The sequence below is a fragment of the Dendropsophus ebraccatus genome, chromosome 4 (assembly GCF_027789765.1).
Source record: "Dendropsophus ebraccatus isolate aDenEbr1 chromosome 4, aDenEbr1.pat, whole genome shotgun sequence".
NCBI classification, from domain to species: Eukaryota; Metazoa; Chordata; class Amphibia; order Anura; family Hylidae; genus Dendropsophus; species Dendropsophus ebraccatus.
In genome coordinates this window covers 22860101-22878231 of record NC_091457.1, presented here as the reverse complement: position 1 = coordinate 22878231, position 18131 = coordinate 22860101, and the positions used below count along the sequence as shown (strand labels likewise).

General features: G+C 44.6%; 1 protein-coding gene across 1 annotated transcript; it reads right to left on the bottom strand.

Annotated features, from left to right (window-relative positions):
• Positions 1 to 13574: 13574 nt before the first annotated feature.
• Positions 13575 to 14165, bottom strand: LOC138789222 (olfactory receptor 2K2-like). Its single transcript, XM_069967831.1, has one exon. It carries the CDS (start codon positions 14163 to 14165, stop codon positions 13575 to 13577), a length of 591 nt encoding a protein of 196 aa, XP_069823932.1.
• Positions 14166 to 18131: the final 3966 nt, after the last annotated feature.

Below are 18131 nucleotides of genomic sequence, written 5' to 3'. Positions count from 1 at the left end.
ATGCTGTCCAGTTTTGGAACCCGATTCATAAAAAGGATGTTCTAGAGCTGGAGAGGGTACAAAGACGGGCAACTAAACTAATAAGGGGAATGGAGCATCTTAGTTATGAGGAGAGATTAAAAGAATTACATTTGTTTAGTCTGGAGAAGAGACGTTTAAGGGGAGATATGATTAACTTATTTAAATATATAAATGGCCCCTACAAGAGATATGGGGAAAAGATGTTCCAGGTAAAACCCCCTCAAAGGACAAGAGGCCACTGCCTCCGCCTGGAGAAAAAAAGGTTCAATCTCCGGAGGCGACAAGCCTTCTTTACCATGAGAACTGTGAATCTGTGGAACAGTCTACCACAGGATCTGGTCACAGCAAAAACAGTAGAGGGCTTCAAAACCGGCCTAGACAAGTTCTTAGAGCAAAATAATATAAATGCATATGTATAGAACCTATCACCCCTCCCCCTTCCCTGTATCCATCCCCTCCTTGGTTGAACTTGATGGACATGTGTCTTTTTTCAACCGTATTAACTATGTAACTATGTAACTATGTAACTATGGTTACGTCAGCACAACCCAGTGTTCAATTGGAGGACCACAGAGCTGATAAAGTGGGGTAGCTCTTGTGGTTCCCATTTGACTCAGGTAGTTCCTGTTTTGGGTTCAGTCGGAGAGGCTGCTAATCTACCCAGGTTCATTTCCGATTATGCTGACGTTTTTAATGAGGCCATTGCTGACGCCTTGCCTCCTCACCGTCCGTATGACTGCGCTATCGATCTGGTGTCTGGGGCCAGGTTACCTAAAGGCCGCATTTTCAATCTGTCCCCCCCAGAACGAGAGTCGATGCGCGAACACATACGGGACAGTCTGAGGAAGGGTCACATTAGGCCTTCGGTGTCACCTATGGGTGCAGGGTTTTTCTTTGTAGAGAAGAAAGACGGAGGTTTGTGTCCCTGCATTGATTACAGGGAGCTTAACAAAATAACGGTCAAAGACCTTCATCCACTTCCTCTGATCCCTGATCTGCTCAACCAGGTAGTAGGTGCCCGTTGGTTCTCAAAAATTGACCTTCGGGGCGCCTACAATCTAATTCGGATCAGAGAAGGTGATAAATGGAAGACGGCCTTCAACACTCCCGAGGGGCACTTTGAGTATCTTGTCATGCCCTTTGGGTTAAGTAATGCCCCTGCCGTCTTCCAAAGGTTTGTTAATGATATTTTCCGCGACCTGTTTGGCCGGTATGTCGTAGTATATCTAGATGATATCCTTATATATTCCCCCGACTGGGGTTCACATGTGAAACATGTACGTGAGGTCCTGACTAGACTTCGTAAGAATACCCTGTGTGCTAAATTATCCAAATGTTTGTTTGGGGTAAAGGAGATTGGATTCTTGGGTTATATCATTACTCCAGATTCAGTCCAGATGGATCCGAAAAAGGTGTCAGCGGTCTTGGAGTGGGCAAGACCCACAACTTTGAAGGAACTACAGAGGTTTCTAGGTGTTGCAAACTTTTACAGGAAGTTTATTAGAAATTTTTCGCTTATTGTGAAACCGCTGACTGATCTCACTAAGAAAGGTGTGAATCCAACCTCCTGGCCCCCAGAAGCTGAAATGGCTTTTGAAAAACTAAAGCACAGCTTTTCTTCTGCTCCCGTTTTGGTTCATCCTGATTCTGAACAGCCATTTGTGGTGGAGGTGGATGCGTCAGAGTCTGGTGTTGAGGCGGTACTGTCCCAAGGTAAGGAACCATTTACTAACTTGAGGCCCTTGGCGTACTTCTCCAGGAAATTCTCTACATCCGAAATTAATTATGATGTTGGCAACCGTGAGTTGCTAGCCATTAAATGGGCGTTAGAGGAGTGGAGACATTTCCTGGAGGGGGCCAGACACCAGGTCACGGTCCTTACTGACCATAAAAATTTACTCTATCTAGACAAAGCTAAAAGGTTGAATCCTAGGCAAGCACGTTGGGCGTTATTTTTTACTTGTTTCAACTTCATTGTTACCTATCGTCCTGGCACTAAAAACATTAAAGCTGACGCTCTGTCTAGAAGTTTCGGGGATGGAAAAACAGTCGAGAAGGAACCCGAGAATATCTTGCCCCCCGGTACCATTTTGGCTAGTATGTCCGTTGATCTAACTAATGCTATCCTGAGTTCCCAGGGGGACGCACCACCAGATGTCCCTACGGACAGGTTATTTGTGCCCTTGAATCTGAGGTTAGCAGTTCTGAAAGAGGTGCATGGATCTAGTCTAGCTGGTCATCCTGGTATTGCCGGCACAGGTTATTTACTGTCCCGTTCGTGTTGGTGGCCATCATGGCAGAAAGATGTAAAGGAATATGTCAAGTCTTGTGAGATATGTGCTCGAACTAAAACCCCAAGGTCTCTGCCAGAAGGGTTATTGCAACCCATGCCATTGCCTGCTCGTCCTTGGTCCCATCTCTCGATGGATTTCATTACTGATCTTCCTCCGTCACAGGGGAAGACGGTACTCTGGGTTGTGGTGGACCGTGGAGCAAAATGTGTCACTTGGTGGCTTTAAAGAAAATTCCTAATGCCAAAACTCTAGCTAAATTGTTTACGCGTCATGTCCTTCGACTACATGGTATACCCACCAACATAGTATCTGACCGTGGTGTGCAGTTCGTATCTACATTCTGGAGGGCATTCTGTGATCATCTAGGTATTTCCTTGTCACATTCGTCGGCGTTCCATCCGGAGACCAATGGTCAGACAGAGCGCATGAACCAATCTGTGATTTAATATTTGAGATGTTATGTATCTGACAATCAGTACAAGTGGTCCGAGTATCTGCCCATGGCAGAATTCACCTTGAATAATCATGTCAATGCCTCTACTCAACAAACACCATTCTTCTGTAATTATGCTTTCCACCCTAGATTTTCCGCATTACCAAATTCTGAAACACACTTTCCATCTGTTAAAGACTTGACACAAAAACTGTGCACAGTGTGGGCAGAGAGTCTGGCGACTCTAACTGCCTCACAAAAACAACACACATTGTTTGCCAATCGTAAGCGCCGTCCCGGGCCTGACTATGTTGTGGGAGAGAGTGTATGGCTTTCTACTAAAAATCTGCATCTCCGGGTACCATCTGCTAAGTTGGCCCCCAGATTTATCGGACCCTTTCCCATTGTTGAAGTGCTCAATCCCGTCTCGTACAAGTTACAATTGCCACGCTCGCTGAGGGTACATCCAGTCTTTCACAAAAGTCTGCTAAAAAAATACACTCCTCCAGCATTTGCTTGCTCTCCTCCCCCTCCAGTGGTTGTCCAAGGAGAAATCGAGTTTGAGATCGAGCGCATCCTAGACTCTAGGAGGATGCGCAACTCTGTCCAATATCTGGTCCACTGGAAGGGTTATGGCCCCGAGGAGCGTACTTGGGTGACTGCACGAGATCTCCATGCCCCTGACTTACTTAGGAAATTTTATTTAGCATTCCCTACTAAGCCTGGAGGTCCTCGTGAGGGTCCAGAGGCCCCTCCTCAGGGAGGGGGTTCTGTTAGGACTCGAGCTGTGCGTTCAGCACGGCGTCCATAGCAGTCAGGCTGCTTTGGATTTTTTTTTCTCTTCTCTGCTATTCCTGGAGTGTCCAGTGCTGCACTCCCTCTGCAGATCAGCACTAGGTGTTTGTGATCTCAGTGATTTAACTGACAGCTGACTCTTCCAGTCAGATGTCAGTATCTGGGCTGGGCTGGGACTTCTTGTCCTATAAGTACAATCACTTGCCACAAGTTCCTTGCCTGTGAAAGAGCCTAGTAACACTAGTGTATCTTGATCTAGCATTCCTCTGACCTGTTTATCCTGTTTTCCTGACCTCTGGCTTTTGGACCTCGACTATTCTTTTGGACTCTGATTTTGTACCTGAGTATACAGAACGTTGCTGACTTGGACTACTGACTACCCCTTTATTGTGTGTATTAGTCTTGTCTTGTTTTGTGTGCCTCACTTTACCGCAGGTGAGGGAACGCAGCTAAGTTGTCCACTGCCGCCTAGGGCAGAGTGTGGCAATCAGGTAGGGACAGCTGGGGCGGGTGTCATCGGCAGGGACTGCACTGTCTATTTGTCTTCCCAGTCCCCGTCCTAACAGGTTGTCTTAGTATCGGAGGCAATCCAGGCGTATGCCTCCTCAGCCGAGAACCTGTGGGCCATTTTTTTGTTTTTTTCTTTAGGGTATCTTCACACACACCGGATCTGCAGCGGATTTCACGCTGAGGATTTGCAGAGAAATCCGCTGCGGATCCAGCGTCAGTGCATTCCTATGAGAATACATACACGCAGCGGGAATGACATCCCGCTGCATGTATGTAAGTTAACCCGCCGGAGCATACATCATCTCCTCCCCGCTCTGGCTTGCTTCGGGGCTCCCCAATCAGTGTGCTGCCCCCGCCAGTCACCAGCGATCGGGGGCCGGCACCCACGGGCAGGTGATGCTCAGGCACTGCTGTAATTGGTGCTGTCTCGGACAGCATTAATCACAACTCTGTGCTGGGATCCGGTCTGGGAAACACAGCAAATCGCTGTGATTGGCCGATGAGAGGTCATCGGCCTATCACAGCGATCGTCGTCACGGGGGGCAGGGAAACTGCTCCCTACGTGACACAGGAATATGGCTGCTGCAAGAATCGGTACGTCATGGGTCCCCAAGAGGTTAAAGGCCAGTTTGTTTTTTTTAAAAGCTGTCTGCATTGCATTGTCTTGTAGTGCTCAAGTATGCCAAAAGTTATTGATCGCAGATGGGTCACACTGTTGAGGCCTGCTGTGATCAGGAGATATAGCCGGGGAGAGAGCGCGGTGGCCGTGTGATCCAAACCTCAGTTGTATCTCCTGATTCACTAATTTTGAAAATGTAAGTCTCTGACTTCTGGTTCCGGCGCGTGCATGAGAAGACGCGTCTAGGGAGCTCGGCTCCGGACCCTCCATTTCCCGGTGCCCCCCGCACAATTAACCAGCTATTAACTCGGGTGTGTGCCTCAGGACAGAGAGACGGCGCCCGGGGACCATATGGACAAGTTTGTCAGCCGTGGCGGGGATCAGCAAGTGGAAAACCCTCTGTGGAAACAAGACAAGGACAAAAAACAGCCACCTAAGATGGCGTCGGGCTCACAATGAGCTGCTCCACAGCTCCCCGATCCAAGTTCTCTACATGAAAATGAAAAAGTACAGATGAAAATGGAGAGGAATACATCTCACCACAAGTGGCACTATCTTGCAAGGCCATAGCTGTGGAAGTAGCTAAGAGTTTGTAACCTAACATCACGGCCGCGCTGCAGCCTACAGTAGCCGACGCCTTGAAGCATTTGCAAGGTGAACTGTCTATTCACTCTGCCCAGATTGGGGAACTTGAGCATCGGGTTGGCGTGCTTGAGGATGCACTACAAGGAACACAGACTCAGGTGAAAACTTGTCTGAAATCCAACAAAGCCCTAGTGACCAAGATTGACGATCTTGAAAACAGATCGCGCAGGCACAAGTTAAGGGTTGTGGGACTGCCAGAATCGGTGCCCGCACACCAACTTGCGCAATTATGCACAACTTATATACCACAGGCCTTGGGCCTTTCCATTGTATGCACCGTGGAAAGAGCACACAGAGTAGGCCCTATTAAACAGTCCGCCTCCTCATTTACTGCGGCGACACAGAAGGAGCGACAAGTTATTTTCTGTTATTTGAATTACGTGGAAAAGACTCTGATCCTGCAAACCTTTAAGAAAATGTCCCCGCCTTTGGTGGTTCAAGGCCACACAAAATTGTATTATTTGGCGATTATTCTGCAGAGGTGGCATAGAAGCGGAGAGCATTTGCCCCGGTCTGCACAGCGTTAGTGCAACATCAGTTACGCTTTTTTCTACAATTTTCCGCCACCCTGCGAGTATATTTTGGCAGTGGTAAAACCGAGACTTTTTACAGCCCAGAGGAAGCTTCCGCCTATCTACAGTCTTATCAGGAGCAGATGGAAGACCAGGAGGACACACGGAAGAGAAAGCGCAGGGACAAAGCCTCCCCTTCACCTATCTCGGTGGATTGAACTGGCCCATCTCATGATGATACCTTATTGACAGTGCAGTTCTGTGACGGATCACATAACATTACTTGATCTGTCCCTACGTCTTTATACTAACTCATAACCACTTGCCTGTCAGCCCACAAGGCTACCCATAAGCAACGTAATTTTTTATTTCATTTAGTTCCCTTTATTTTATATTATTTCTCTCTTTAGTAGGGCGGTTTTAGGCCCGATGGTTCATCTGAACCACTTTTCACTCTATAGTTCTATATTAGTGTATGTTAAACATAGTTAGAATGGGGAATGTAGTTGGACCCCGGGCGGAGGGTCCCATAGAAGGTACAAGTGTAGAGAGTTCATTATCTTGTCCTCTCCCCTTTGAGGTGTAGCGGTGCCCTCTTAAAGTGGAGCACGAAAGAAGTGAAGTCCAAATGGATGGTAACACTGCAAGAAATGTGATATATTGTATTGTTCAGTTGGTTGTGTTGGGTGTTGGGGTGGGTGGAGGGGGAGTCTGGGGTGGGGATCCAGGGTGGGGGGTATGGGGGGGTTCTCTTCTTCCTCTCTCGTCCAATGGAGTTCAACAGTCTTGCCTTCCCTCATCTCAGCTTCCGGTCTATTGTGGCACCAGTAACCAAGCCTTCATACCTCGTTCGTCGCCCTGTTCATGAATATAATAACATGGAATGTTGAAGGATTGCGCTCCCATAATAAGCGTATGAAGGTCCTCCTCCATTTAAAGCGCTTAAATGTAGACTGTGCCATTTTGCAAGAAACACACCTAGAAGCATGTGATTTTCACAGAATGAACAAATTGTGGGTAGCCCACGGGCTAGGGTCCCCGGCCAAGGGAGGCAAGGCAGGAGTGTTGTTCCTCTTAAATAAGAGGTTGAACTGTAAAATTATCTCAGATCAGGAGGGCAGGTACCTGCGAGTGCTGTTAGAGGGCCAAATGGGGTGACTGAGCTTGTATTGCTTATATGGACCTAATGACACTAACTCTTCCTTCTTCCATACAGTAGAAAGAGACATCCTTTCAGACCCTGAACGTGATATTCTAGTGGGAGGAGATCTAAATACAGTATTGGATCCTCGGGAGGACCGCACTGGAAGGTCATTTAGGGTAGGCCACCGCACACCATCTTACCAGGCTTCTTGGATGCTTCGGGTCTTATAGACGTATGGCGTCTTAGGAACCCTGCTGAGAGGGAATATACATTCTTCTCCCCAGTACATGACACTTCCTAGCATCCCCCTCCTTGCTACAGAAAATCCAATTGGTCCGCAGTCACAGTGCAGGACACCTTTCTGAAAAGCTCGGACATCATCTGGCGCTTTGCTGCCTTTTTTGAAACTGATGAGACATTCATGGCCATCTTGAAGGAGTGGTGGATGGACTACCAGGCCACTAATGGGCAACATGTTAATGAACCTTTACTATATTGGAAAACAGCAAAAGCCGTCATGAGAGGCAAGATAATTGGTTATGTCGCATCAATGAAAGCCAAATCACTTAAACAATATAAGGAGGCGAATGATAAACTCAGGCTAACTTATACATCTTACCTGGCGAACCTGGGGGAGGAGGCCAAATCCAAGTGGTTGGAGGCCAAAGATTTATACGAACTTTAGGCAGACAGGGTGGAACGTTTCAAAGGAGATATTCAAAAGAATGATTTCTACCATTTTGGTAATAAGGCAGGCACCCTGTTAGCAAAGTTGGCCAAAGGCAGATATGTGCCTCCTTATATAAAGGGAGTCCACAATAGAGCTAAAGTCCTAGTACAACACCCCAAGGACATTGCTGAGGCTTTTGGGGATTATTATAAGGGTCTGTACACCCAAGAACCAGTGGATATGGAGAAGGGGAGGCGGTTTCTTGACTTTCTCTCCCTACCTACTCTGACTCACGAGGAGTTAGAATTCCTGAATGGGGCGGCAACAATGAGGAATTGTTGGCATTTATTAAATCTTTACCCAAAAGGAAGGCGACCGGCCCAGACAGGCTATCGGCCGAATTTTATAAGGCTTTACCAGAGGAAACGCCAATGACATTACTGTCAGTGTTTAAACATATTATGAAGGGCAATGGTTTCCTCCCATTGGGCAACATGGCTTATATCAAGGTCTTACCTAAGGCCGGCAAAGATGACACACAGACAGATGCATATAGGCCCATATCATTGATAAATGTGGACGTAAAAATACTATCCAAATTATTAGCCAACAGGTTAGCCACCTTGCTACCCAAATTGATTGGCCCACATCAAGTGGGGTTTGTGCAGGGACAATCTGCGTTCAGTGTTAGCGGTGCAAGACTGGGTGGAGGCGCAAGGTAAATTTAAAACTGGTTGCCCGACGCTGCTAACACTGGACGCAGAAAAAGCCTTCGACAACGTAAATTGGACATGGCTGCATTTGGTATTACAGAAAATGGGCATTCAGGGCTCCTTTCAGACCTATCTATCTGCCATGTATAGCTCACCTCAGGCAAAGGTTCACCTTCTTGGGCCCTCTATCACCACTCCTATTTGATCTGGCATTGGAGCCACTGGCCAACTAACTGATCAAATCAATGGTGTTTAAAGGCATCACAGTGGGAGGTGTTGAGGTCAAGGTCTCCTGCTTTGCAGACGAACTTCTGCTATACTTGGAGTCCCCGCAAGATCACTTGGAAGGGATCCTGTTGTGCTTGGCCGAGTTAGGCCAGTTTACAGGATATAAGATTAATGAGTTCAAAAGCCAATTACTCTTTCTGAGGGGAGCCCCTGATGGTTATACCCCTCGAGTGCAAATAGAGACCACAGCCATCAAATATTTGGGTATCAGGCTTGGTAGACTACCTTCCCAACTTTACACTCTGAACTTTCCACCGCTTATAACTAAAATTGTTACTGAATTATCCCGATGGACGGACCTACCAGTATCATTGACAGGCAGAGCACACCTTCTGAAAATGGTGAGCTTTGCTCTCCTTTTATATCCTCTGCAGACGATTCCTCTCCTGCTAAAGCATTCGGATCATCTCAAACTACAATCTGCCTTTCTTCAATTTCTATGGAGAAAAAAGAGACCCAGAATCGCATAAACCAAACTAGCCTTGCCAAAATCCCATGGGGGACTACAATTACCTCTACTCAGGGGCAATAATTTGGCTGCATTGATGCGACATGCCAGGGACTGGCTATACGAGACTAGGTTCTTCTCTAACTTACCTTAAGAACAAGCCTTGGTGGGAAAACACAGCTTGGGTGGGTTACTACATCATAAATTTTCTGACCAACCCTTCATGTAAAATCTAGTGTGCTATTGCGAGACACCATTCAAGCGTGGAAGGCAATACGAAGACTATATGGACTCCTGTATTGTTTGTCCAAATTCATGCCCTTGAGACACAATAGTCTTCTTCCACGAAGTAGTCACGAGATCCTACTGTCTCAGTGGGGACCGAAAGGAATAAGGTTATTGGGGGATATGCTGAAGCAAGATGTGGGTGGCTTTGAATCATGGCAAGGTTTTCTAACTTACGCCCAAATAAAGAGCCTCTGTAATTCCAGAGTACAAGGACTGGCTCATGCGGAAGTCCAAAATGACTTCGATGACATTATGGACTCGGGCCAAATAGCGGCTTCTATTTCTTCCATTTACCCAGTCTTAGAAAACAAATGTTACATAGGGAAAAAGATGAGGCATTTCAAAAGTGGGCTAGAGACTTAGCGGATGAACACTTACCTGAAGGAATGCTGCAGGGCCTTGAAGGTGTGCGGAAGGCAATGATTAATGAACGATGGCAAGAGATGTATTTCAAAATAATTCACAAGGCCACCTATGCCTATGACTTATCCTACGAAAATGCCCCTGCTCATTACTTGCGCGCATGTCCATCTTGCAATCTGGAGAGAGCTAATCTTCTGCATGGCTTATGGTCATGCCCGAAAGCTACAAAAGTGTGGACTGAGGCTTTTGCATATGCTAAGAGGGTCTGGAAGGTCTCTTTACCATTTACTCCCCAAACAGCAGTATTTCAGGTCCTTACACCAGACACACCAGACCTAGACTTAGGGCCCTATTCCACGGACGATTATCGTTCAGATTATCGTTTAAATCGTTCGAATCTAAACGATAATCGTTCAGTTGAAATGCAGTTAACGATTAACGACCGAACGAGAAATCATTGATCGCTTTATAAGACCTGGACCTATTTTTATCGTTGCTCGTTTGCAAAACGTTCGCAAATCGTTCGCATTGAATAAGACATTTTTCGGTCGTTCGCAATAGATACGAACGCAATAGCGAATAAATAGCAAAGAAAAACAATCGCAATTACGATCATAAGTAACAATTATCGTTCCATAGAAATGAGTGAACGATTTCAGGTCTTTCGCAATAGCGGTCGTTTGAGATCGTTAATCGTTAACGATTATGCAAACGATAATCGTCCGGTGGAATAGGGCCCTTAGATCACACTCCAGTCCTCATTATTCACACGCTCCTTGGACCGTATAGAAACCGAAAGACATAAAGAAAAGGGGACTAAGAGTTTTTTCAGAAAATGGAGGGTCTTTATTGAACAGCAATTTACACCTGTAGAAATAGAACAACTAATGATGACTTACAGAGTATATACAGAGTGGTATAACAAGGAGGCGCTAAAAAACACATTGGGCAAACTACAACTACCTGATAGAAGGCCAACTTGATGGAAACTTTCTTGCGATGAGAGGAGGGGGGTTCTGGAAGGGTTTCTGAGTTTGGGGTGGGAAAAATTTATAGTGAATTATTGTATTATTTTCAAATGATATTGGTTTTGTATCCCTGTCAGTCAGAGACTGGACTCTGTACTTAGGCATCCAATGCCAACCTGTATTTACATTTCTACATTTCTGTCCCTCTGCTTGCTTATACGGCCTCCTGAAGGGCCCGATACCCATTGTACCTCCATCTGTAAGATATGGCTTCTATTCTGTCTCTTAACAATAAAAAAGTCTTTGAAAAAAAAAAAAGTAAGTCTATGAGGCTATATTGTCGGAATTAGTGCGTGGCCAGTGAGTGGATGGCACAGATGGCTATATCTGACTGGAGCGGATCTCAACAGTGAGACCCACTGCGATCAATAACTTTTGACATACCCCTTCATGATCGAGGTCATTGATGCCCAGATGCTCATGTCAAATTAAGGCAGTTTTCCTCTTTGCCTTCTAAGAGCCATAGCGCTTTTATTTTTCCACCTATAGGGCTGGTTGGGGCGTCATTTTTTGCGCCATCATCTCTAGTTTTTATTAGTATTATATTGGTGTAAAAGAACATTTTTGATCACTTTTACTATTTTCTTTCTGATATATAAAAAAAAATTCGCAATCCTTGTGTTCCTTTTTCCGATTACACCATTCACCATGCAGGAACAATATCATAGCATAGCATAGATCAGTACTATCGGCGATCTGTACATAGAGTCTTTCTGAGGGGTCCTGTCAGATCTGGGTAAAGATCGGTCGATGACAGGTGCTTAACCTGTCACTGACTTCCTTAAACACCGTGATGGCTGCTGCCTGTCAGTATTTTTGGCTCCAAGGACACTGATGTGTGCAGCACCGCTGCAGTCAGGAATTATATATATATATATATATATATATATATATATACACACGTTTTAGCTGCACGGGGCATCTGCAGCAGGAACGTATATATACGGACTGCTGACACAAAGGTGTTAATGACAGGTACTCTTTAAACATTTCTTCATCTATTATGTAATTTTTGTACCTAATATATGTCCTATATTGAAGACCGTTTATAGTCTTCGGTTTAAATAAATAAAACAATAATCCAAGAAGATTTTAATGCTGGGTCTGGCAATAATTTGCCATTTGAATTTATCACAGCTTAAAAGGGTTAAATGGGTTATTCCCCATTCAAAAAGTTATCCACATGATAAGAGATTACAGGATGATCGGTGGGGGTCCATGCATTGCACAGTGAGGAAAATTGTCCACTATTCTCAGGATCAGTCGGTATGACGGTATCCCAGTGGTCAGACACCATTTGGCTTGTTGTCTGCTATCTTGTGGATAGGGAATAACTTTTGAAGTTGGGGGTACCCTTTTAATTGCTGGGATTAAAATTTCATCCAATCCTAGACATGAGATCAGTGCTGTATCATAACGTCCATGTACTTATTTGTGGAAAGGAAAACTTTTTACGTTCCCCTCAGGGGACTATTTCATGCAATCATTAGATTGCTTACACTGGTTAATGCTAAGCCAATGCATAGCATTGATCAGTTATATCGGCGTCCTGCTCATAGTAACATAGTAAATAAGGTTGAAAGAAGACAAGAGTCCATCAAGTTTAACCTAGGGAAATCCTACTGTGTTGATCCAGGGAAGGCAAAAACGCCTATGAGGCAGACGACAATCGCTCCACGACAGGGAGAAACCCCCCCCCCCACTCCAACGGCAACAATCCCCGGATCAAGGTATCACCAGAAATATAATGCCCATAACTTGTAATATGATATTGTTCAAGAAAAGCATCAAGGCCTCCCTTAAACTTATTCAATGAATCGGCCATAACAACATCATGTGGCAGAGAGTTCCACAGTCATAGTCTTCCTGAGGCAGTCTCTAGGAGAAAATTCCCGCAGTCACACTAAAAAAATGCAAAAATTGTTGCTTAATAGGAGGAGGATCGTCATGCATCTTTGCTTTAATGAAGCAGGAATATTTCAAGCCGCTTCATTTAACTTTTGAAAATTTTTAGAGCGGGAGAGGAGTGTGTTGAAGTTTGCTGCTCTCTCTACTCATTTCACTGATTGGTCGGAGTTTGACTAATGAAAACTTTAGACATATCTCTAGAACATGTCAAAGTTTTTTTTTTTATTGACAGATATGCTTGCAAACCAATCACCATATAAGCAAACAAACCTTCAGTGAACAATGGTTACCTTAATGTAGACTAAGAGTAAGATGAACTCTCAAAATTATTTTCTATTGGGGGCTCTAGGATCTTCAGTCCAATATTGGCAAACACAGCAATAAGTGGACCCTAGAGAATCATCATCGGGACCCCTATTATACTATCCTCGTAGCAGAGCAGTCTGGGGCTTCTTGATCCACCTACTTATCTGTAGAAAGACTGAAAGAGATTTTATCTGAAAGAGAAAGACTTATTGGGTCTTCCTCCAGAGACCCCATAATAGCCATATTCTCTACCCTATGATATGTATACTCTTGTGGTTGGATATTCTAGGCTATGCTATACTAGCCTAATAACATGTCACATAATTTAAGTGCAATTTTTGTTTGCTCAATGTCATTTTTATTGATCTTTTTTATGCAACAGTTTATGCATTAGGAAATCTTAAAAGTTCTATGTAAACTGTATTCCTATGAACTGTAAATGCAGCCCATATGTGGTGCTTTTACCCAACAATGACTCTTCATGTTTCTTTGACCTTATTAGAGTTATGAAACAACTCATAAAAGTTGGTGTCAAGGCAGACATCTTGGAAGTAAGTGTATGAGAGCAACCACACCACTACAGTCTCCATTATTTCTCTGCCCGCACGTACTTATACATAAGTGTCTTTATACTCTCTAATATCTCCCGATTTCTCAAACTATAAACTATAGGGTTAATAAGCGGTGTTAACACTGTGTAGATTAAAGACTTGAACTTGTTGTCATTCTGAGCATTATCTCCAGATGGTACCATATAGATGGCGATCAGCGTGCCGTAATAAACGCAGACCACCAGAAGGTGAGAGCTGCAGGTGGAGAAAGCCTTCTTCCGTCCAGACATGGAGGAAATCTTGAGGATGGTAAAGAAGATGCAGATGTAAGACGCAACAATCAGAAGAAATGATAAATAGACACTGAGTAAAGAGACAACAAAATCTTCCCACAATAGAATCGTATTGTAAGAAGTTGAAATTTTAAGAATTTCAGTAATATCACAAAAGTAATGGTCAATGACGTTGGAACCACAAAACTCCATCTGGAATATAATTATCAGTTCACTTGACATAAGAAAACAGGAAAAGATCCAAGAGAAGCTCACAAGGTACAGGCTGTTTTTAGAATTTATGATGGCGGCATAGCGTAACGCGTAACAGATGGCGAGATATCGATCATAGCACATAACTGTTAGGATGTATGACTCAGCAATCAAAAAAAAGCTATTCATGTAATATTGGAGAATACATCCTGTTATAGATACATGACTGCCTCCCCACAGAACGACATGTAACAATGCCGGTAAGATGTTGGATGTGAGTAATACATCCGCTGTTGATAGATTCTTAAGGAAGAAGTACATGGGATGTCTAAGTTGCTGACTGACTGATACCGATACAATGATAAGGAGGTTTCCAACCAGTATGACTATGAAAATTAGAAGGATGAACAAGAAGAACACAATGTTATAGTTGTAAAGGTTTTTGAATCCTTGAAGAAAAATCTCATTTACGAAGGTGGCATTGTCCTCACACATCTTCCCGGTACATAATAGTAAGTCCTCCAGATCTGTGATAGTGGAGAAATGTGAATATATTGATCAGTGCTACCCAACCTTGAGGCACCCCTTGGAGAAAAAAAAATTACCTCGGGGCACCCCTACTAAATAATGTTCTACAAAATATGAAAACTGTCATTCAGAGACTCACAGGTGACGTCTTCTTCAACCTAAAGCGTCACTTTCCCTTTTTCTCTCTATCCGGCCCAGACCTCCATGATGATTTCTTCCAGCTATGTTTCATCTCTTCAGAACCTGCGAGACAAACATCTTAGGCTGCGCACATTTCTAGTAACTTCTTTCCCTTTCTCCCTCCTATAGGCCCCCATACAGTAGTAACTACAGTAAAGCGAGTAGGAATGTGGGCTTCCCCCTGTATGTAAAATCCCCTGCTGTGCCCTCATATACTAATAATCCCCTTGGTATGCCCCCTTATACTAATAATCCCCCTGGTATGCCCCCTTATACTAATAATCCCCCTGGTATGCCCCCTTATACTAATAATCCCCCTGATATGCCCCTTATACTAATAATCCCCCTCATATGCCCCTTATACTAATAATCCCCCTGCTTTGTACCCCCATTAAATAATAATGCCCCTGTTGTGCCCTCATTTACTAATAATGCCCCCTGCTGTGTACCCAATCAAATAATAATGCCCCCTGCTGTGCCCCTAGCAATTATGCCCCCTGCTGTGCCCCTAGTAATTATGCCCCCTGCTCTGCCCCTAGTAAATATTTCCCCCATGATGTGCCCCCACCTGCTGTGCGCCAATAGTTAAAAAAAACAAACATCATACTCACCTAATCCGGCTGTTTGGCTGCAGGGAGCCCCTCTCCTTCCTCTTCGGGCTCCATCTTGCGAGCTGCGGGGACAGAACCTCTGGCAGGCAGGATGACATCACATTATCACGCCTGTTGGAGAGGTCACGTCTCCGTTAGGCTGCTGGCATAAGGTGCTGACAGCCTATAGGATTGTTATGTAGGAGCAGGACGCTGACAGGCAGGGCCGGCTCCAGGCTTTTGTGGGCCCCTGGGTGACAGAGCCTCAGCGGGCCCCTTTGTATAGCAAATCATGTGGCATCATTGTTAAGACTGGACTACTTCCGAAAGAAGATTACACTTTTATATACTGACTACAAGATGCCCGGAAAGCTTGATGACCTCCATCATACTGACTACAAGATGCTAGGAAAGCTGGGTGACTGCCATTATACTGACTACAAGATGGTGGGGAAGCTGGGTGACCACCATTATACTGACTACAAGATGGTGGGGAAGCTGGGTGACCTCCATCATACAGACTACAAGATGCTGGGAAAGCTGGGTGACCGCCATTATACTGACTACAAGATGGTGGGGAAGCTGGGTGACCACCATTATACTGACTACAAGATGCTGGGTGACCGCCATTATACTGACTACAAGATGCTGGGAAAGCTGGGTGACCTCCATCATACTGACTACTATACAAGATGCTGGAAAGCTGGGTGACCACCATTATACAAGATGCTGGAAAATGTGGGTGACCACCATTATACTGACTACTATACAATCTATATCATAAAAATGAAAGTCTGTTTGTCTGTCTATCTGTCTCTCTGTCTGTCTGTCTGTCCCCGATTTCCAAACGCCTGAACGCCTGAACCGTTTGACCCCAAATTTGGCACACAGATACATCGGGTGCCTGTGAAGGTTTTAGCGAAGGTCCCGTCCCCGCCAGATGTACAGGAGGGGAGGGGAGGGAGAAGAGCGGCGCCCCATAGAGATGAATTGGAAAATCTCCACACTGCACACAGGTGATATAATTAGCTGCAGCAGACACGGCAGTTGGAGCCTTAGCAACCAATAGGATTACTGCTTTCATTTTCACAGGGAGCAATGGTTGCTAGGGAAGCTGCCTCACAACATCCACAGTAATAACTGGTAGACCCCCTACTCCAACTATACAGTACATGTATATACAGGACCCCCTACTCCATCTATACATTACATGTATATACAGGACCCCCTACTCCATCTATACAGTACATGTATATACAGGACCCCCTACTCCATCTATACAGTACATGTATATACAGGACCCCCTACTCAATCTATACAGTACATGTATATACAGGGCCCCCTACTCCATCTATACAGTACATGTATATACAGGACCCCCTACTCCACCTATACAGTACATGTATATACAGGACCCCCTACTCCATCTATACAGTACATGTATATACAGGACCCCCTACTCCATCTATACAGTACATGTATATACAGGACCCCCCTACTCCATCTATACAGTACATGTATATACAGGGACCCCTACTCCATCTATACAGTACATATATATACAGGGCCCCCTACTCCATCTATACAGTACGTATATATACAGGGCCCCCTACTCCATCTATACAGTACATGTATATACAGGACCCCCTACTCCATCTATACAGTACATGTATATACAGGACCCCCTACTCCATCTATACAGTACATGTATATACAGGACCCCCTACTCCATCTATACAGTACATATATATACAGGACCTCCTACTCCATCTATACAGTACATGTATATACAGGGCCCCCTACTCCATCTATACAGTACATATATACAGGACCCCCTACTCCATCTATACAGTACATGTATACAGGACCCCCTACTCCATCTATACAGTACATGTATATACAGGACCCCCTACTCCATCTATACAGTACATGTATATACAGGACCCCCTACTCCAACTATACAGTACATGTATATACAGGACCCCCCTACTCTATCTATACAGTACATGTATATACAGGACCCCCTACTCCATCTATACAGTACATGTATACAGGACCCCCTACTCCATCTATACAGTACATGTATATACAGGACCCCCTACTCCATCTATACAGTACATGTATATACAGGACCCCCTACTCCAACTATACAGTACATGTATATACAGGACCCCCTACTCTATCTATACAGTACATGTATATACAGGACCCCCTACTCCATCTATACAGTACATGTATATACAGGACCCCCTACTCCATCTATACAGTACATGTATATACAGGACCCCCCTACTCCATCTATACAGTACATGTATATACAGGGACCCCTACTCCATCTATACAGTACATAAATATACAGGGCCCCCTACTCCATCTATACAGTACGTATATATACAGGGCCCCCTACTCCATCTATACAGTACATGTATATACAGGACCCCCTACTCCATCTATACAGTACATGTATATACAGGACCCCCTACTCCATCTATACAGTACATGTATATACAGGACCCCCTACTCCATCTATACATTACATATATATACAGGACCTCCTACTCCATCTATACAGTACATGTATATACAGGGCCCCCTACTCCATCTATACAGTACATATATACAGGACCCCCTACTCCATCTATACAGTACATGTATACAGGACCCCCTACTCCATCTATACAGTACATGTATATACAGGACCCCCTACTCCATCTATACAGTACATGTATATACAGGACCCCCTACTCCAACTATACAGTACATGTATATACAGGACCCCCTACTCTATCTATACAGTACATGTATATACAGG

What these genes read in the sequence shown, in the direction of transcription:
- LOC138789222 (XM_069967831.1), bottom strand. Translation starts at nt 14,165, where the DNA reads ATGTGCTATGATCGATATCTCGCCATCTGTTACGCGTTACGCTATGCC.